Raw genomic sequence first — 19837 nt, 5'->3', positions numbered from 1 at the left:
TAAATTAACTCTTTTAACTTGTACATAAAATATAGATTTTTTTTATCAATGGAACTTAGAATTTGTATCATGTAAACATATCTTTTTATATAGCTATGAATATTTATGTGTTTAATAAGCAAATTTGTAAAATTACCAGTGTAGTGATTTTAAAAACTGTCTTTCATCATACAATAGATGAAAACATATTTTTAAGTCCATTTTCTGTTTTTGCTATAATAAATAAATAATAATAATGATAATAATTGATGTTAAGATCTAGGGATTATTAATAGAAAAAACACATAAAGTCAAATTGACTAATCTTAAATCTATTTTTTGTATATAGATTCAAATTCTTCTTTTATTGATTGTACCTATCTTTAATTTATGAAACTTAGATTTGTATATCATTTTTGTATATTTAATATTTAATTTCTCATGTTTTTAATCTTCACAAATTTATCAAATTTGATGTTGTTTGATAATTATTTATGTTGTATTATGCTATTTAATAAGTTTTGTTTAGATATGGTTGGTCCATTAATATTTTCTATATCCAAGTATTGTCAACTTCCATCATTGATATTTTTTTAAAATTAAACATCTATAAGATTATTATTATCTTTATTTATTTATAAATAATATTATTTTATTTTATTTTATTAAGTTACCAAAATCAAGGAGTATATATTATCGTGATCTATCTTCTGCCTTAGTTTTGTTAATTTATTTGTTATGTTTATAGGGAGCATTACCAAAATTTTAGAATTAGTTCACATTTTACTTGTTACTTATAAATATTTTAATTGAACTTTTATTTGAATTTTTTTTATTGATGTCAATTTTAGCAAAATGCTTGCAATTAGAACTAAAGTCAAAATAAAAATTTAAAGTTCTTTCTTATATGGTATTTTTTTAATAATATCAAGTAGAATTTATATTGTGTTTGATGGCTGTCATATTTAAGTATAGTTTATTTGTGATTGTGTTAATTATTGCTTCATTCTTCAATTTTTGCCGATTGGAAACTGTAAAAAGATAAGTCTCCTTCTTTTGTTGTTCCTAAAAAGCTAATTAATTAAATTTTTGATTACTTCTCAATGAAGAGGATCAAAAGCAAAAAAGATTAAAAAGAAGAAGAAGATAAAGTAACTAAATTTTGAGGTTCTAATGTTTTCTTGAAATTATCACACAAATGATAATACAAACAATGTTTCAAGAGAATAAAAATAAAAACAAAACTTGGGCTTTCGTGGGCAATAAATCTGTATTTCAGAAGAGTTTCTTCTTTACGACCAATGGATACAACTCTCTTTTCTCTTTTCTTTTTTCTTAATTTCCATTCTTTCCTTCCCTCTCTCTTTTTAGCCAACCAATCAAAAATAATAATATTAATCTTACAATCATCCAGAATGAAACACATCTATGTAAACTACAACATAGGAAACCTCAACAACACAAATAGAATTTCAACTCTATTAAATCTATCTACTTATTTATTAGAAGGCATATCACAATATACCAACATTTTCGAACATTTTACAAACTCATATACACCGACAGGAAACATGGCTCTAATTTGCATGGTACAGTGGGCATCACTCACAGCAAGAAACAAATTGCTAATTTAACAGGTCTTCACACCAGAGACCAAACTGGAGAGCTGAAAGCTGTCCACTCTACATGAAGGACCTCATCGCAATCTGAAGGTGGTGCAACTGTTCCGACAACAGGGCTTTCTAGCTTCGAAGTTGTAACGTGGTCTCCATGCAAGGAGCACAGTTCAAATCACAGTTGCTCACTGCGTTGCATGCAGCAAATCCATGGGATTCAAGTCGAGAAGAACCAAGTTTCCAACGCCCTGTAGCGGGCAATCGCAACAAGACACATGAACTGGTGATATCCACACTTCTGCTTGCTTCTCTACACTCTTCGGTATTATACATCAATCTCTGATTGGTTGCGATGGACATTGTCACTAAAGCGTCGCCAGTGATCGTGATCGATGATGGAGAGATTCCGCTGATCAAGGCTGAATTCTAAAGTTATGTGCAGTAAAATATCGACGACAGAAATGGGGTTTCTTTCTATACGGTAGGACGTGGACAGCGAGAGAAGCGTTGGTCTTAAAGCTGATTACTGGGTTGTGTCTTGACCTCCGTCAGCGGAGCTCAGATTTCGTCGTTCACAGAGCTAATCCCCGACGTCACATGTCGAGGTCATGGTGAGGTTTGATCCTCCAAGGGCTTCGTGGATTTGTCGGTATCCAACTTGCTAGACATATCTCAGATTTCGGAACTTCCATCTGGTACTCCAGTTTCCGGAGGGTTTTGTTGAAATCTCTCCATTCGTAATGAGGTGGGTTGCACTAGAAGCTCCGGCCTCCAGATCCGCGGTGCTCCATAGATCCTCAAGACTAGTGGATGTCGAAGGAGAGCCATTCAGATCGAGTTGGTGCTTCGGGAGGGAATCCGTTGAATACGACTGGAAAAGCTTTCTGTTGTGCTGAGTACCCTCGCTGTCGACGATGTAGCTGGGTTTCGGGACCTGGAGGAGGTCGGTTCCCGTAGAGCTCGAGCGACGTATTGACGCTAATGAAGCGAATTTCTCAGGAACAACAACCAATCGCACAGCAGGTGTAAAAGAGCCAACCAAGTTGCTGAGGAGGGGTGCCCTGTGATGCCCCTCTTCTTCGCCTGCAGGCATGCTCCCCGCTCGTGCTCCAGTGACTCGCTCTACTGCAGATAAAGACGACTCGAAATCAGTTCAAGGACTTTGGTGCGTGGTTTTGCGACAACAACGGTCGGATTAGAATTCCTATCCCGCACAACACGTTGAATCACGTCGTACTTCGACTAGCAAGTAGCTACAGAGTAGACAACACCTGTAACTTACCTTCAGAAATAGTGGTATTGACACCACTCGCATCACGCTCGGAACTTCTCCTATTTTCCAGCTCAACGATGTCAATATCTCCCGATTCACGAGTGCCTTCTTGTTCGTCATTCACGCTGTGATCTCCGTCTTGATCTTGCCTGCTTTCTTCCTCGGCCGGATGAGCCAGACATGCGCGACAGAGGGGACACGTGCTGTGTGACTGAAACCACGCACCAATACAATCCGAGTGGAACGCATGAGAGCATTCAGGCAGCAACCTCAAGAGATCGCCAGAGTCGAATGGCGCCAAGCAAATCAAGCAATCATCGCACTTCTTCACCTTCTGGTCAGTTGGTAAGTCCTTGTAGTGTATGAGGGGCAAAGCTTGGACAATCTCAGGGTCAAGTCCACGCTGCGATTTCGATGCTTGGCGAGCAGATCTATCGGGAAAGCGACGTCGAGTGAGAGAGTTGTCATCGTCTGCCTCGGAAGGTGGAATGCACCGTTTGAGGAGGCCCATGAGGAAACCGACGAGGAAGATGGATGCAATCATGGCTATAAGTAAAGCCGCAAAAGCTGGGTTAAACTTGACGAGGGTTACTGGCTCCATATACCCTGTGCCCGAGGCATTCACATGGTTCGCTGAACTAATTGGCGCCATAGTCACCGCCTTCGAAACGAAACTAATCTGTGAATCTAAAAGACGGTGTGCACCGCCCACAGTCACCTCCATCCTGTGAACGGCTCGCCTTGTTCTCACAAACCAACCTAAAGAAGAATCAATCAGCCAATCAACCGAATTGATGATGAATCTCTTCGCCGGCTCGTTTCATGAAGAGACGGAATTGCCAATTACCAGCCTCATGCATACCTGTTTAAAAAGCTAGATGCTAGCTTCCGCAATCAAATCGACAAACATCCAAAGTGAGCATTCGCACAAGTAGCACACCAGTCTTTCCCACTACTACAACTTTCGGAATTCCAATAACTAGAGTGCAAACTCATCCACACATTCCAATGCTCATGCGACGTTCGCTGAAATCGATACAGGTATTTCGTCACTAGCCGAACCATTCCTGTACTATGATTCAAACACAACCACCTTCTCCTCCACACACGACGAGCGCTAGACTCTTCTTTTTAAACGCGCAACTCATAAATATCTCAAAACCTTTAACCCTGATGCACCTCACACTCCGACAACAGTCCAACACGGCAATTACTCCCCCTAACTTAAAACTATTTCGACGCTTTCCAACTCAACCGCCTACAGCTTCAGCTCAGAAATCTCCAAATTAAACGCTCACGCTCTTTCGCTCACTCAGCTAGCTTTTCTCTCATATCACTGCTGTCATGGCAAAACTTGCACCACTAGCACAGGGCCCGCGAGCTCTCTCTGCTAGAAGCAAGCATCAGCATCGGAAGAGCGATCCGACCTATTTATATCCCACACCGTTATCTCAAGTTTACATCATTCCGAAATCATGCGTCAGCGGAGGCACATCCTCAGTCCAGATGCTTAGCACCACTTGTGGGTTGGATCATCTGAGGGGTCCCGCCGCATGCTGAGTAAGAACACAACACACCCAGTCAGATTCCCGAAATGGATATGATGACGATGCCTACCCGTTGGATTCTAGACCCAACGAGACTGTTCATGTTCTACGACGTCACCGATTCTCGTCAGCTGCACCGTTTCGAAATCCAACCCCCTTGGGTCTAAAATTTTCGATTTTGTATTGACATCATTCGTTGTCGCAGTGGGGCCACTTTCCAGAAGAATAAAAGCAATTCACCATTGGTTTTGTCTGAGCTCGTTGATTGTCGAAGCGCAGAGGAGATGTTGCGTGAATCCGATCCATCTGAGATAGATAGAAAAGGTAATGTTTGACCCTTTCCTTGAAGTGCAATCCTCCGCGGAGTCGCGAAACAACCTTCGTTGCGTTGAACTTTAAGGTCTGTTAATCAATTAATTGCATTAGTGCCTTACATTGATGGTGTGTAATACAACTTTTTCATACATTCAAGACATGCATGTAAATATTGCAATCCTTTCTTAAAATTATTACCGGATTGATTTTTTTGAACTTTCAAGTCACCAGATTATGAACTTTCAAGTCACCATGCAAAGTGCAGAAGTAGCTGCAAATTTGGAGATAATTATGTCTCAAACAAAAGATGTAAAAAAAACTCATATTTCTTGTAAAAATCACAAAAAATCATCATGATAATAATAAAATATTAATAAAAGAGGATATTTATGCTATTGAAAACCGGCCATTGTTATTACATGACAGTAAAATCTAGGGCTATAATCAATAAACTGAAACTGTTCACTAAGCAATAATCTGTATACATGGCTTAAAATCATCTTAAATCATGTATACAAGGCTTACACCGGCATGGAAAACTTGTAATGAGTTTAATATAAATGAAAAAAAGAAATGAAACTCAACTTACATGATTATAACCATGCACACTTGTATCCAGAACAGAAAAAGTTGCAGGAGTCAAATAAGGAACAACATTTTAACAACAACAAATCACAAAAACAAATTCAGTGTTTATGACATAGTCCAATCATCAGAGAAAAAATAAATTGTTACTTTTTTAATTACTTCAGTTAAATAACAAAATCGCCATTTGGGCTAAATGTAATTTACACTGTCTTCAATGTGATGATGCTTAAATTCTCATGAAGAATTTAAATACACAAAAAAATAAGCAAAAAAAATTAATATGAAGAATTATAGATCTATAATTATATAATAGGATCATGTTTTTGCTAAATTAATCTACCTATGATGACGAATATGGTAATCATGATGAATGTGGTTGGTTTTTATTGGTTTTGGATCTAGTGGAAAAATGAATCTAGAAGTTATTTTAATTTTCTTCCCATGATGGTAAAGATGGGTGGATTAATTTAGTAAAAACTTGGGTCTATTCAATATTATCCCTAAAATATTCAACATTGTTCTAAAAATTAAATATATTGGTGACATAATTTCATTCTAACTTTTTCTATGTGTGTGCATATGAATATATGTGTGTGTATATGAATATATGTTCTGCATTACTGTAGTAAAATCAAGCCAATTTTGTGAAGAGACAAGCTTTTTGTACATGTCTTTGGATTTAAAAAAATAAATATGATGACAAAAATGAAATTTGTCAAGTCACATGAAACTGTTGTTAGCAATTCAATAATGTTAAGGTGGTGATGAATTTAAACAACATGAAGTTGCAAAGTTATAATATCCTTGTGCAACTTTAACAAGCATTTGGTCTTTTAATAGTTGATTTAGCCAAGGTTTTAAAATTATAAATAAAATAAAATAAATAAAATATAAATAGAAAAATTTATTGTGAATTCAAATAAAAAGATAACACATTAGTGCGTTTTTTAATGTGGTGAAAAAACCATTTTCAAAGAAGATAGCATTCATATATTTAAAAATTTTGTGCATGCTTCAACATTAATAATTGCAAGACCAACAATATATGTGATATTTTTTTTAATTGCAGATTAAAATTTTACATAGGTCATCAAATAATAGGTCTTGTTTTGTTGAAGGAGAAATATATTAATGGTAATTATTATTACACAATATTGTGTAATAATACAAACATATACTTTTGTACTAATCACATATGTTTCTTAATTTTGGTTTAATACTTATTTATACATAAAAATTTCAGGGTATTTTTTTTATAAATACTTCTGATTGTATAATTTACAAAAAATGTGTAAAATTGAACCATTTTTTTCTTCAAATTCAATGCCATACTTATTAAACGTAATATATACATGGAGTTGTTAAAGCCACATTGTCCTCTGCCACCTCATGATTTATTCTATACTCATCTATTGTCTCCAACTCCACTATGTCTTCTATCCCTCTCAACCCCCCCCCCCTCCACCTCATCCCAACGTCCATAAAGTTTTTTGAATAAATAAAATGATGAATAAGTTATGCATTACACCAAAAAGATTATTATGCATTAGTATTAGTTGTAATAAAAAAAAATGTAAGATAATAGTATTAGCAATGATGATAATGATATTAATTTTATAAAGAGAAAATTAAGTATGTGTTTAATTTTAAGAATAAATCCATTTGTTTTGCATTCCAAAACAAAATTTCTAAATCAAACTTTGAAATGTTGTTTGTGATTTATTATTGTAACTTGTTTAAATTATTTCTCTTGATTTTATTGAAGCAACTCTCAAAAGAATCATGCAATTGTATTTCAATAAAAACAAAAAATAAACAAAAAATAAATAAAATTATATATATATTTATTTTATGAATTAATTTTGTATATCGAATTTTCATATTTAAATCAAAAAAATTGCGACTTGATGTCAATATTCTTTTTGATATATTTACAATTCGTTCATCATTACAACTCATTCAACTTTATATAAAAAAAGGGGGGATCAAGATGGGATGTGGATTGGAATAGAAACAAGATAGGAACGATTGCTAGGAATAGGGGACAAAGGTTAGAAATGGGTACAAAATGAATCATGAAAAAACAAAGAGGAGTGTAGCTTTAACAACTCACTATATATATTTTAAACTAAGATATCTACAATCATGCTTTTTATGTAAATAGGTTGTTGATAATGTTTTTTCTTTTTTCTTTTTTCTTTCCTATTGTGTACATATTTTTTTTTATTTATGATTTAAGATTTTATATATTTGTTTCAAAAAAGTTCTAAAGATCAACATTGAGGATGAATGTGAAGAAATGATCAAGTGTTAATCTAATGATTAAACGAATATTTGTAAAACAATTGCTACTTAAGCTATTGAATACATAGCAAAGTAGCAGTAGATGATGAAAATGTCTTTTAGCAACTCAACTGTAAGGCATCTTCCTTCCCAAAATGGTTGCAAATGCTCACAACATGAATTTAGAAAAGCCTTGGCAATTTGAACTTTGTGAATAGTTTGTCTGAATTTAGACATTCATTTTCAGGCATTTTTAGTTTACTTGTTTTTTTCTCTAGGGACATCGAACAAAAAACCACTTCTTCAGTAGATAATGATATTGTAATGATATGATTGAAATGAATTTGTTGGCATGGTGAATTTTCAAATGTTGTTTTTGATCTAAAAGCATAATTTCGATAAACCGTATGTAATTTCACTAATAAAGTTATCATGCATTGCATCTTCAAAAACGACCCAAGAACAAATTTACTAACTGATACACGCAAAACATCTCTAGCGAGAATGTTATAACACTTAAATTTAATTATCGAAATGTCTCGTCACTGTGATCACAACCTTTCGTCTGCTAACCCTAATTTCACAAGCTCCAAGGAAACAGGCAAATAAAAATACAACGGCCAACAAATACAAACTAATTACTCTTGGTCGCACTGACACAGAAACCATGTGAATTTCACTTCACCTGAAATTCGGAAACCGTGAGAGCCTCTCGCATGCCGAAAGCGCGCAAAACTGGCCGGCACTGCGTCGAAGCCGAGAGCAACGCACCCACCACCCGCACAAAACCAAACACGCTCATATTCCTACATTTCCCACTTCTCTCTCTCGCTCACCAAAGACCGAGACATCATCTACTTTGTACTGAGCAAGGTGAAGAGTAACAGTCTCAAACGGAGGGCACATCCCTGCGACAAAAAATCCACCCAACAGGAAATCGGCCTCGTCCGCAGCAGAAAACGAGAGCGTGTGTTTCTGAAGGCGGAGCCCTCGAAGCCCTAATCGTGACGTGTACGACACGTCAGATATCCAACTGGATTGATTTGTCTTCCCCGTCAGCAAGGGAGGGGGGTGGAGCGCGGGCCGGGCGTGGGGGGGGGGGACGGGCGACCCCCGCCGCCTGGAAACCCTAGGGGGGTATTACAGGGGAGCTATCATACGAATCCTCTCTTTTAGCACAGCCATCGCGTTAGGCTAAGCTCTTTCCGACCTCTCTTCCTCTACCTCGTCGCTACCCCGACCTAGCGAGAGCTGCGACGACGTCTCTGCCAGCATGAACCGGGAGAAGCTCATGAAGATGGCTGGTGCCGTGCGCACTGGCGGAAAGGGCAGCGTCAGAAGGTAATGCTGGATTCAATTCCCTTCACTGTGGTGATGGTTGTTGTTGTTGTTGTCGTTGATTCTCATTACTGTGGATTGAGTCCTGCGTCGCTTGGTGTGGTCGAAAAGAGCACTTCGAGGGTGTTCCTTACCAGCTCCGGTAGTCTGGCGCCTTTTGCTACCTTTGGCTGTGTTCAATACTTTAGCGGAGTGGTCGAAGGGCCTGCTGCGTTGTGGTGTGGAATTAGACTATAGGGTTTAGAGGATTCTTGGGAGGGGGGGGTGGTGTTAGGGTTTTGTGAATTCATTTGCGTTTTTGCCCACTGTTTATTTTAGAATGCAGGAACGAAGCTCTTCAAAAGTAGAGGTTCTTTTAGAATGAAAAACCTTATCAGGTGGTTTTCTGATATAATGTTGAGGCATTGATTTAGGGTTTTTTTTGCCAGACGGCCGTTTTAAACCGCTTTTCAGTATGAGTATATCAACGGTGTTTTGGGGAGAATTGAGATTGGATAGTTGTTGTCCGTCGTCGTTGAATTGCTGAATGCGCATCACCACGAAGTATCACATCGGCTGCCTTTTTATAATGATTTTGTGGAGTACTTTCGCTGCCAGTATTGCTTGATGCTTCTTAAGGTTTGAATGTGTGTGCCATTCACCACAATATAAGGGATTGATGTACTAACCCTTTTATTTTGGCAGAAAGCATAAAGCGGCCCACAAAACTACCACTACCGATGACAAGAGGTTGCAAAACACTCTGAAGAGACTTGGTGTAAATACTATTCCTGGCATTGAGGAGGTTAACATCTTCAAGGACGAAACTGTTATCCACTTCGTCAACCCCAAGGGTATTGCACTGGACTTTATCCACCTACAATAAAATACATAAAGAACTTGTTCGATATATTTGAAGTTTCTCCCATTTACGATTATGATGTAAATGCTTCTTTGATATCTTTCCCTTCAGCTGCATATCATATCTTCAATTTGAGGTTTATCATGTACATACTCTGTCCTAGCACCTGCCGCTTTTTTAGTGCAGAAACGTTAAAATTCATCTTGGAGCTCTCAATTGTATTAGCAAATGTTGATTAGAGACCAATTTTCTTCTCTGTTTTGCAGTGCAAGCTTCTATCGCCGCCAACACTTGGGTCGTTAGTGGACCATCATCGACTAAGAGTATGTCTACTGTTTCTTAAACTTGCTCTTGTACCATGAATAGCATCTGTTACCATAAAGTCCTTTTGAAATGTCATTGGTCACCCAGAAAGCATTGAGAACTAACTTCTGTGATCTTACGCAATTTTTTTTGCAGAGCTTGAGGATCTTTTACCCAGCATCATCAACCAGCTCGGTATACTCCTTTCTCCTCTGCATTTCACTTTGATTAATTTAAAGCATCTCTCAGCTTCATATTTTAAGTTCGGGTCCTACTGAATCTATGTGAATGTTTGTTGTTTCAGCATTTTCTTATGTAATTACTGTGGTTCCGGTTGCAGGCCCTGACAACTTGGTGAATCTGAAGAAGATCGCTCAGCAGTTCCAGAAGCAAGCAGCTTCCAGCGCTGCAGAGGAAGATGATGATGTTCCTGAACTTGTAGAGGGAGAGACTTTTGAGGATGCTGCCAAGCAGGAATCTGTAACTGCCTAGGGTGATTCTGTATGTGCTTTTGCAAAATATTGGTATTGACGTGGTTACACTTGTTTCTTTTGAGCACTCTCTGAGATGTTGAAGCGATTTTCAACCTGTCGCTTGCCTTGCTTTTGTACAGTTGAACTCGAAGAGCATGAGAGCATTAATGCCACTTCTGGCTTAGTCATTGCGTGTTTCAAGTTTTGGACCATCTGAGTATTCTCTTTTCTTGTCGTTTCTAGCGAAAGGACTCGTCCCCTCAGGTGCACCACAGATTGATTTATGATGGAATTTTAATAACTCGTCTCAAATGGACAGTAAAAAATATCACTTAGTAATAGTTATTATTTTATACTCCACTAACCTCATTCATTCTAATGTTTTTATTCATGTAATTGGAGCGGAGTTAATGTGACCAGCGACATTTTACGCTTGAAATATCTCGTCATGTTTAGTAACAGCGATTCAACCTTGGAATAAAACGACTAGTGTAGAGATATGATGACCACTAGACATCATTAATAATCTTCAAAATTTTAAGTTCCGATACCCAAATATGGATGACAGTTTCACATTCTTTGTCATGGGTGCTGACATAGTCACTGAACATCCAACTTGTAGTTGTACTATTTTTACCTTCAAAAGATAACATTCAATCTGAGTCTTCCATGTTCTATTCATTCTCCATGCACTTATTACATCATTTTACTTTGTTCAACATCTTAAATGTAGACTTAAATATCGTATGACAATAATATATTTCCTGAGAATTGAAAAATATTTCTCTAACACATATGTGTATAGAGTAGGTAATTTTTTACCTTTGTAAGCAAAATTTTGATATATATATATATATATGGAGGGAATTGTTGAATTAACCCAAGCTGTTACTAAATTTACCCACCCACTATCATTGGTTGAGGATTCAACCATTTTATGATTGGTTTATGACTAATGCAGATTTTTGTGATGATGGTCAGGATGGGTGGATTGATTTAGTAAATATTTGGGTCAATTTAATAATTATATATATATATATATATATTCAAATAACTAGTCTTATTTGTAAATTGAATACTATGTATGAACAATTGTAAATTTGTATTTACATAGAAAAAAAAAAAGTAAGGTCAAGAGTTCACAACTATGGTAACAAAATATTATTATTTACAATATTATTTAATACAGTCTAAAATACTGATTTTAGACTTTACATTCAATTTGTATTCAAACCAACCAAGAAATGTAATTTGTTTGTGCAAACTATTGGTAAAAATATATAATCAATGATATATTCTCATTTTTATGATCCTACTTTCTTATGGAGTGTCAATGCTTTCTAATGACATTGCTTGGCATTATGTATAAAGTTGGGTGTGCCAATGCTTTCTCATGAAGGCTAAAGCAGCCAATGATACACCAATACAAGGAGAAATATTTGCAACAAATAAAATTTCTCAAGTATAAATTACAGGCATTCATTTTAAAAATCTACAGTTGCTAAATTCATTATTATTTTTGTAATAAAAAAACATAAGCATGCCACTTTTTATCTTCTATTTTTTTCAATAAAAAAATCGAATTTTTTTTGAGTTGATGAATGTTTTGTATAAAAATGTAACAAACTATTTTTTTTTTTTTAAATACTTCATTTTATTTTACTATTTACTAAAAAAATCACATTAATCTTTAATTTTTATCTTTCATGTGTGACATATAAAATTCACTAAGAATAATAAAAGACTCATATGTATGTATACATACATAAACACATACATAAATACATACATTTTATTTTTTACAACACACAAATGACATAAAGTGAGATTGTGGTATCAACACTGTTCTAGTAGATAAGCATTTTTACTAGATTTTTATAGAAAATGTTGCATGGGCAACATACATTATACTTGGCCATGGCATGATTCTTGTTCCTGTTTTTGTGATGATTACTTTATTAGTATTTTTAATACATAATACAAGAACATGTATATATATATATATATATATATATATGTTTTTAATAAAACAATACCATTATTGAAACAATAAAAAAAAAATACAATTAGTGGTATCAATAACACATTCATAAATTAGTATACTTATTGGAGAGTGCAAAAAACTATTTTTAAGAACACTTTTTTTAAATATGAAGAAAATAAGATTTAAAATATAAATCATACTTTTATTTTAAAATATCTCACAATACATATATATATATATATATATAGACAGATAATTATAAATAGACATATATACATAGGTGTAAACAAATTCAAAATTTTAAATACAACAGTAAACCCATCAACATGAGAACTTATGCTGTTATATATATATATATATATATATATATATAACCAACTATAAAGATATAAACTGTACATTGTAAGATAACTCAATTGTATATATTCCCTAGAATGTATATGTAGATATATATAGATATATAATCATTTAAATTAGTGATACTGAAAACATCATTTTAATACAATTGTCTAACATACTTTCTTTATACTATTGTTTTGATTTCAGAGTAGTAATATTCTATAGATCAGTACTGAAAAATAATATCATTAATATGTTCATTCCTCAAAAGCACCAAGAGTTGATATTTTTCATCTTATAATTAACGCATCTAACATTGGTTTTAACCCAAACTAGAGTAATATATGATCATATTTTGGATTAAAACTTACGCATGCAGAACTGAGAATACATGATCATACAAATTTGAATACTTTGTAAAAATGATTGATGAAAAAAATATGAAAATGTAAATGATTGACACTAAAGTAAGTTGAAGATTATGCTTCCAACCACCAGTCCAGGCTAATGCTAAAACTGCCCATTAAATTGCCGAATATGTAAATTAGCTTTATTATTGTAATCTCGTTTATTACTTGAACTTGGGAAAAACACAGTGAAAATCAGACTTTGCAATCACACATGCCTTCACACAAGCCATATTATTTCCTGCACAACAGATGAAGCAGGATTGTGTTTCCAATTGGGTATCAATACTTGGGCTCAAACCAAGTTCCAGTTTATTGCTATAATTGTGTGAAACTTCTGACATTTACTTTGAAGGTTTGCAGGCAAACAAAAAAATTCATTCGAGAGTGTGACCAGCACTCATTTGATACTATCTTTCCCAATTGGGACACCTTACACTGTGGATGTGAGCGATGGACTGTCTGGAACAAACGAAGTGGCATATTTTAAGTATAGACTTGAGTGTGAGAGGTGTGTGTGGGCTAGACTAAAGAGCCAGTAGACACTGCCTATAAATGGCAGAAGAACAACTGAACGGGAACGGGGAATTATATCAATTTGGGGGGCAGACCAATGATTCCACAGAAAGAAATTCCAACACATGTACTAAAAAGTTGAAAAATATTCTGCATAATTAGTCCGGCTGGCCACTACTGCTAATTAATACATTCAATCTAATTAATACGAAACCAGGCAAACAGCCACGGGTCACGAAATGATCAACTAGAAGCACACTGGCACCAAACAAAGCAAGCAATCAGAGCTCAAGTTGAAGAAAGATCCCAAAGTGGAACACACATGTGTTAACCCTTGAAGGCAAACTGCACACACAAGTGGGTTTGCAGTGGGAGCCACAAGAGTGATGCAAAGAGACAGGATTTGAGCAGTCTTAAACATAGTTGGATAATAGAAAAAATTGGGTTTTGTGGTTAAACCCCAGCCAGCAACAATAATAATGAGGGCATTGGTTCTAAAATAGCCAACCCATTGTCAACCACCCTCCCCATTTTTGACCTATAGGGTGGGGTATTGCCACTAGGTTAGCAACCTATTGTCGACTAGTTGTAACATTTTCTGGTCAGAAATAGTTCGAGGGCCTAGCAGAAATAATGTTAAATTGTGAGCTAAATAAACAATTCAATGTACTCAGAATCAATATGCATAAACTATCAAAAATCAATTTTTACATTAATGGAGTTGCACATGTGTGGTGGTTGATTATGCATTGGCTAATCAAAGAGTCGTTGGAGCAAGATCAAAAGATGGAGGATGTGTGAGATATTGTTTGGAGATGATGGAAACAAGGAAGAATAGTGGCAAAAATCCAACTTGAACATGGTGGATTACTTACAACTGAATGTTTCAATTTTTATTGCATCATCCACACATTTACATATGTAAGTAACATAGAATTAGGTGAAGTTTGATAACATAATTAGGTGCCACACATCTCAGTTTTGCAAAAGTTAGTTTCTTGGTTTTGTAACCTACCACTGGTCGGAATTAGGTTGGCGTATATGTCAAGAATGAGTCAAAGCAAATCTTCAGCTAAAACAGTTATAAAAATTATGTTTTTGGACCAAATTGTGTGAAATTTCTATTTCCCTATGTGAGGGGTTGTTTTCCATTCTTACACCTATTGAATATATATACTGAAATGCTTAAGTTATAAGAAAAAGGTTGTCTACCTTAATTCTCATTATTTTCCATGAATGGATGTCCGTGGGACAACCTTGCTGTGCAATCCCACTCGATGCCCTGTCTAATATCAAGCCGATGCAGATACTAGAAGTGTGAGGCACGATGGGCATCTACTCATATTCTAAAGACCGACACAATTTACCAAAATTAGTAAACCCTGTTCCTCTTTCCAAATAATTGAATCAGTGATCTCTTCCACGACGTATTTTGCAAACGATTTGCGCCTATAGGAGCGCGCCGAATCCAAATACCGACTAAATTCTAAACAGATTTACATCCACTCCGTTGTCTGTCGCGTGGGGATTCGAACCCAAGATCCTGGAGCTTCCAGGTTCCGTTCACATTGCCACTAAATCCACGTCCCAATGCTCGACTCCGCGTCCTAATTGGTGACTCCATGTCCCGAAAGTGAGCACAGACATTGACGGCTCTGCTTCTTCCCGCGCATCCCGCGTCGATTCCCCGGCATCCCGATGAGCTCCGAAGACCTTTCCCTTCATGGGAAGACCAGGTTCAAACCTCGACAAAACGATGCAGATTGCTTATTATTTTAGTGTTTGGGCTTGTTCTTTTTCTCATCAGGGGAGCTGAGTGCAGAATGAGAGGATAGCGAAGCAAGTACTTGTCTTCCCACTGTCTGTGAAATTTTCGCAAATTGAAAGATCGATAGCTCGTTGCGTCACTTCTGTAGAACTCCGGTAGCTAATTCTTGATGCTTTGAAGATGAGATTAGGATTTCTTGTGCTAGATTTACGGCCTGTGTTTGTGTTCGTGAAAATTCGTAGGGGATTAGTAGGTTGAGCAGGTTAAGCAGATTTGGTCGGATTACGGCATATGAATCTTGCATGGAGTGGTGTGAGGGTGGCTGAAGGTGGAGTTCTGGAGGAGAGGTCTACAGAGGGAGGAGAAATAGAGTCGACTTTCAGGTGAAGAGTGTGGTCGAGGGTGCTAAATGCAGAGATGACAGAAAAAGCGACGTCAGACAGTTCTAATCCGGTAAGGAGAGGGAGCGGTGGCTCTTCGTTGGAGAGTTTGTTGCAGCAAGCATGCCTTCAGTTACAGAAACCAAAGTTGCAGAGACGCAGCGAGTCGGATCCTCGTTTGGATGTATCTGTGGAGAAGCGGGTCAACCTGGATTCTGCTTGTCTAGGTGATGCTGCTGATGGATTAGGGGAAACCTATTTTCACAAGATCCGGCCCGAGGCGAATTCGAATTTTCTGGAGAGGACTGCACCGCCGAAGCTCGAAACCATCTCCAAGAAGACGAACGTACCGCGATCAAATTCTGGCTGTGTGTTAGGAGGTAGAGGCTCGCCTCTCGGAACTAGTGATAACTCCTCTCAATTTTCCCCGTCTCCGACACGCAGTCTCTCGAATGATACACAGGCATCTGTGTCTGGAGGAAATTGCGATGCTGTTGACTTTGAAGGCAGCAGCAGTGTCTCAGCAGATTTGGCAGGACAGATGGAGTCCATGATCCGTTACATTGATGATATCCTCATGAATGAGAACATGGAAGATGAGAAGTCGCTGATGCAGCAAACTGGTGCCATCCATGCTATGGCGAAGGATTTGGCTGGTCTTATTGACCCCGACTCTTCTGTAGATGAGACCAACAACCTTGAGGTCGTTGGAGGAGATTACTCTAATGACTGGGCCAAAAATGAGATCTTATCAGCCGAAGAAACGAACGCGGTGGAAAACAGCAGTGTATACCGGGACTTGAGAAAGGAAATTGCCGACCTCATTTCTTCAGAGGCTAATGTTCTAGATGCAGGAGGATTCGGGGGTGATAATGACCAGAGCAACACTTCCACTACGTTTCTTCCAACTGAAGATAACACGACACTGAAGTTGATGGAGGGATACACTCGTATGCTCAGCAAGCACATTGCGGATGTAAGTGGTGCCAGCAATTCTGATAACGTGGATTACAGGTCGTTTATTACCGAGTCAGATGATCTCGTTGTCCACTTCGATGACCGTCTGAAATATTATTTGGATAATTTAAATAAAAATCCTCCTCCAAATTCGGCCCTGGACTTCAAGCTGCTACTTCGTACCCCAGGAGAGAGGTCGAGTTCGTCTTCATCTAGGGTTGTGTACTCTAGTATTACGGATCTGCTGCACAGGTACGCTTGTTTCCCAACGATTGCTTTTGCGTATGTACTATGTTTCGACAGGGGTTCAAACGGAGAGCCAGGATCCTTTACTTGAGTAGAATGTCGCTTGGTGCCAACAGTTGTATTGATAGTTGCAGTGGATTTTTGGGTGCATGAAGTTGTTTTAAAATTCCCACGTTAAAGCTGGTTGTTCCAGCAATGTAGGTCAAGTTTATTTCCGCAATTCACGTAATGTTAGAGTACTACATCACTCCATCACCACTCTTTTTTTAGTTTATTTGAAGAATTGTTTTCCAACCTCCAAATTTTTGTAATTTTTTGTTCAACATGCAGCACTTGTAGCTGAATTTTTTAACACCCTCCAAAAGCACAAACTGTGAACCCCATTTCCATGACATCGCTTCGGTTTACAACTCCGAAATTTACGACATTTAATTCTATTTTGAACTATTATATCACATGCGATGGTGCAGGTGTGCTTTTGCAGTGAGTCAAGGCAAGACAGGTAGTGCGGCCGACTATTTAGCAGAACTGCGGAGCCTCTCATCACCGTATGGTGATTACATGCAGCGCATGGCGCATTATTTCATGGAAGCTCTGGTTAGTCAGTCTCTCCCTGGAAGGGGTCTGGGGGCATTTTATGTTTTTACAATTTTCTCGTTCACCTGTTCGTTTGCTCATAGCACCCTGCGTGCTTTGCAGAGGGGATTATTTCCCAAATTGTATAAATTATCTTATTTTAGCTAGGGTTCAGAATTTTCTCTAACATTTCATTCATTTGGACCTGCAGGTAGCGAAACTGTCAGGTACCGGTGAGCAGCTGTACACTGTGATTACAAACAACCACCCGTCGGCTGCGACAATGTTGAAGGCTTATCGTCAGTATGTCGACTGTTGCCCTTACATCAAACTTAGTCATTTTTTTGAAACGAAAATGACATTGGATGCTTTTGAAGGCGCTACCCGCGTTCATGTCGTTCATTACGGCATCCAATACGGAGTTGAATGGCCTAGTCTTATCCAGCACCTCTCAAAAAGGCCAGAAGGACCTCCTTATTTTCGCATAACAGGTGCCCGAAATCTCCAACCCCTTATTCTAATTAGAACATATAAAGGAGGATGATGCAGTTGTGCTTGCGACAGGCGTTTGGTGTGTAGATTCAGGTATGTAGAGAAACATAGCAGTGAATTCGTATGTATGTTGCCCGACTCTGTTTGAAAATTTTGTATTGCTATGCAAGGTGTTGATGTTCCATACCCAGGAGACGATCCCTGTTGGAAAATACATCAAACTGGGCGGAGGCTTGCAGAGTTCGCGAAGATGTGGAATGTACCATTTGAATTTCATGCTCTAGCTGGGAAATGGGAATCATTCACGGCTAAGGATTTCAATTTAAGAAGCGATGAAGTTCTTGCAGTGACCTCCCACAAAATGCATAACATCCTTGATGAGTCTGTGTTGGGTTCAAGTCCTCGTGAGCTTCTGCTGAGAAGGATTCGAAGTTTAAATCCCAAGGTAAGTCTGCAACTGTGCTGTGTCATTAATAATCGTTACATCTCATTTAGTTTGTGATTATCTGTTTTATTTTGGGAGAACTTCCTCTTGGAGGATTTTGTCCTACCCGACACTTGGGCGCTGTTGCGTTATCGTCCGACTCGTGGGAATAAACCTCTCAGAATACTTGTGGCCCATTATGTCGATGCAAGGAATGTTCACTTCAAGTTGTCTGTTTCCAGGCCGCGTTACGCGTTCAAATGTACATCAAAATCCTTTTGAAATAGCTTGTGAGGTGTTCCAAACTGACTTGTTTTTTAAACCTAATGTTTCACATTCCACCCGTGCAGCTATTCTTCATCATCGTGGACAATGCAGCGTGCAATGGTCCTTTTTTCATGACTCGCTTTCGGGAGAGCGTGAAGCATTATTCGGCAATCTTCAACGGGATGGAATTATCTTTTCCTGAAGATGACCCAGACAGAGTCGTCCTTGAAAGAGAGATTTTCGGTCGGGAGATTTTAAATATTGTTGCATGCGAAGGACAAGCGAGAGTCGACCGGCAAGAGCCGTACAGGCAATGGCAAAATCGATTGCAACGAGCTGGTTTCAAGCAAGTTCAACCTAAGAAAATCATTCTCTCCAAAATGAAAGCCATGATGGCTACTTTCCACAAAGATTATGGTGTGGGTATAGATGAGGGCTGGTTTCTTCTGGGGATAAAGAACCAAATTGTAAAAGCCAATTCATGCTGGGAGTCTAAACCCGTCTTAAACTTCATGTCATGAAAGTGTCCGTCCTTGTTATGTTATACGAACAACACCTTCTCAACTGGTGCTTGACGTCTGTTCCAAGCGTGTTTGCTGTCTGAATTGGTTTGACTGCGGAGCGTGAAGCTATGTGTCACAATTGCAAGTTGAAACTCCATGTAACTGCTGATGCTGAGATTCCCTTCAGCAAAGACCCACACATTTCCTAGGTGCGCTTGCACTGTTAGCCATACCGTCATTTCATTATTACTACCTGCTGCAAGATAGTCAATCCATTTTCTTTGTACACTTTCTTGCAATGATGGATATACTGTTCATGATTTAGTTCCGCATTAAGGGCTGCTCTACACCCATCATTGGAATTAAAATAAGTATCAAGGCAGAGCGGCGTAGCGAATACAATACAGCCCCTAACGTTATCA

The 19837-nt window shown here is 37.6% G+C and overlaps 3 protein-coding genes and 1 long non-coding RNA gene across 7 annotated transcripts; 3 read left to right on the top strand and 1 right to left on the bottom strand.

Annotated features, from left to right (window-relative positions):
* Positions 1 to 1456: 1456 nt before the first annotated feature.
* Positions 1457 to 4261, bottom strand: LOC112287007 (uncharacterized). Of its 2 annotated transcripts, none has more exons than XM_024529582.3 (2): positions 2878 to 4261; positions 1457 to 2720 (listed from the first exon to the last, which is right to left on the bottom strand). In XM_024529582.3, the coding sequence occupies exons 1-2, from the start codon at positions 3590 to 3592 to the stop codon at positions 2257 to 2259; spliced, it is 1179 nt and encodes a 392-aa protein (XP_024385350.1). In that variant the 5' UTR covers positions 3593 to 4261; the 3' UTR covers positions 1457 to 2256. The 2 variants fall into 2 exon arrangements, with proteins under 2 accessions (XP_024385350.1, XP_024385351.1); XM_024529583.3 differs by having other exon boundaries at positions 1457 to 2717.
* A 313-nt stretch (positions 4262 to 4574) lies between these two features.
* Positions 4575 to 8506, top strand: LOC149988327 (uncharacterized). Of its 3 annotated transcripts, none has more exons than XR_016504653.1 (2): positions 4575 to 4739; positions 4962 to 8506. It is a non-coding gene; the product is annotated as an uncharacterized LOC149988327 (long non-coding RNA). The 3 variants fall into 3 exon arrangements; XR_016504655.1 differs by having other exon boundaries at positions 4955 to 8506; XR_016504654.1 differs by having other exon boundaries at positions 4575 to 4815.
* Positions 8507 to 8780: 274 nt separating this feature from the next.
* LOC112286313 (nascent polypeptide-associated complex subunit beta) lies at positions 8781 to 10641 on the top strand. Its single transcript, XM_024528063.3, has 5 exons — positions 8781 to 8942; positions 9624 to 9772; positions 10047 to 10103; positions 10240 to 10278; positions 10424 to 10641. Exons 1-5 carry the CDS (start codon positions 8875 to 8877, stop codon positions 10573 to 10575), a joined length of 465 nt encoding a protein of 154 aa, XP_024383831.1. The 5' UTR covers positions 8781 to 8874; the 3' UTR covers positions 10576 to 10641.
* A 4927-nt stretch (positions 10642 to 15568) lies between these two features.
* Positions 15569 to 19499, top strand: LOC112286410 (scarecrow-like protein 11). The gene is made up of 5 exons (XM_024528275.2): positions 15569 to 17159; positions 17624 to 17750; positions 17941 to 18220; positions 18392 to 18666; positions 18996 to 19499. Exons 1-5 carry the CDS (start codon positions 15988 to 15990, stop codon positions 19431 to 19433), a joined length of 2292 nt encoding a protein of 763 aa, XP_024384043.1. The 5' UTR covers positions 15569 to 15987; the 3' UTR covers positions 19434 to 19499.
* The last annotated feature ends 338 nt before the right edge of the window (positions 19500 to 19837 follow it).

Source organism: Physcomitrium patens, chromosome 9, assembly GCF_059467195.1.
Source record: "Physcomitrium patens ecotype Gransden chromosome 9, ASM5946719v1, whole genome shotgun sequence".
In the NCBI taxonomy this organism is placed as follows: Eukaryota; Viridiplantae; Streptophyta; class Bryopsida; order Funariales; family Funariaceae; genus Physcomitrium; species Physcomitrium patens.
This window is presented reverse-complemented; position numbering and strand designations above follow the sequence as displayed.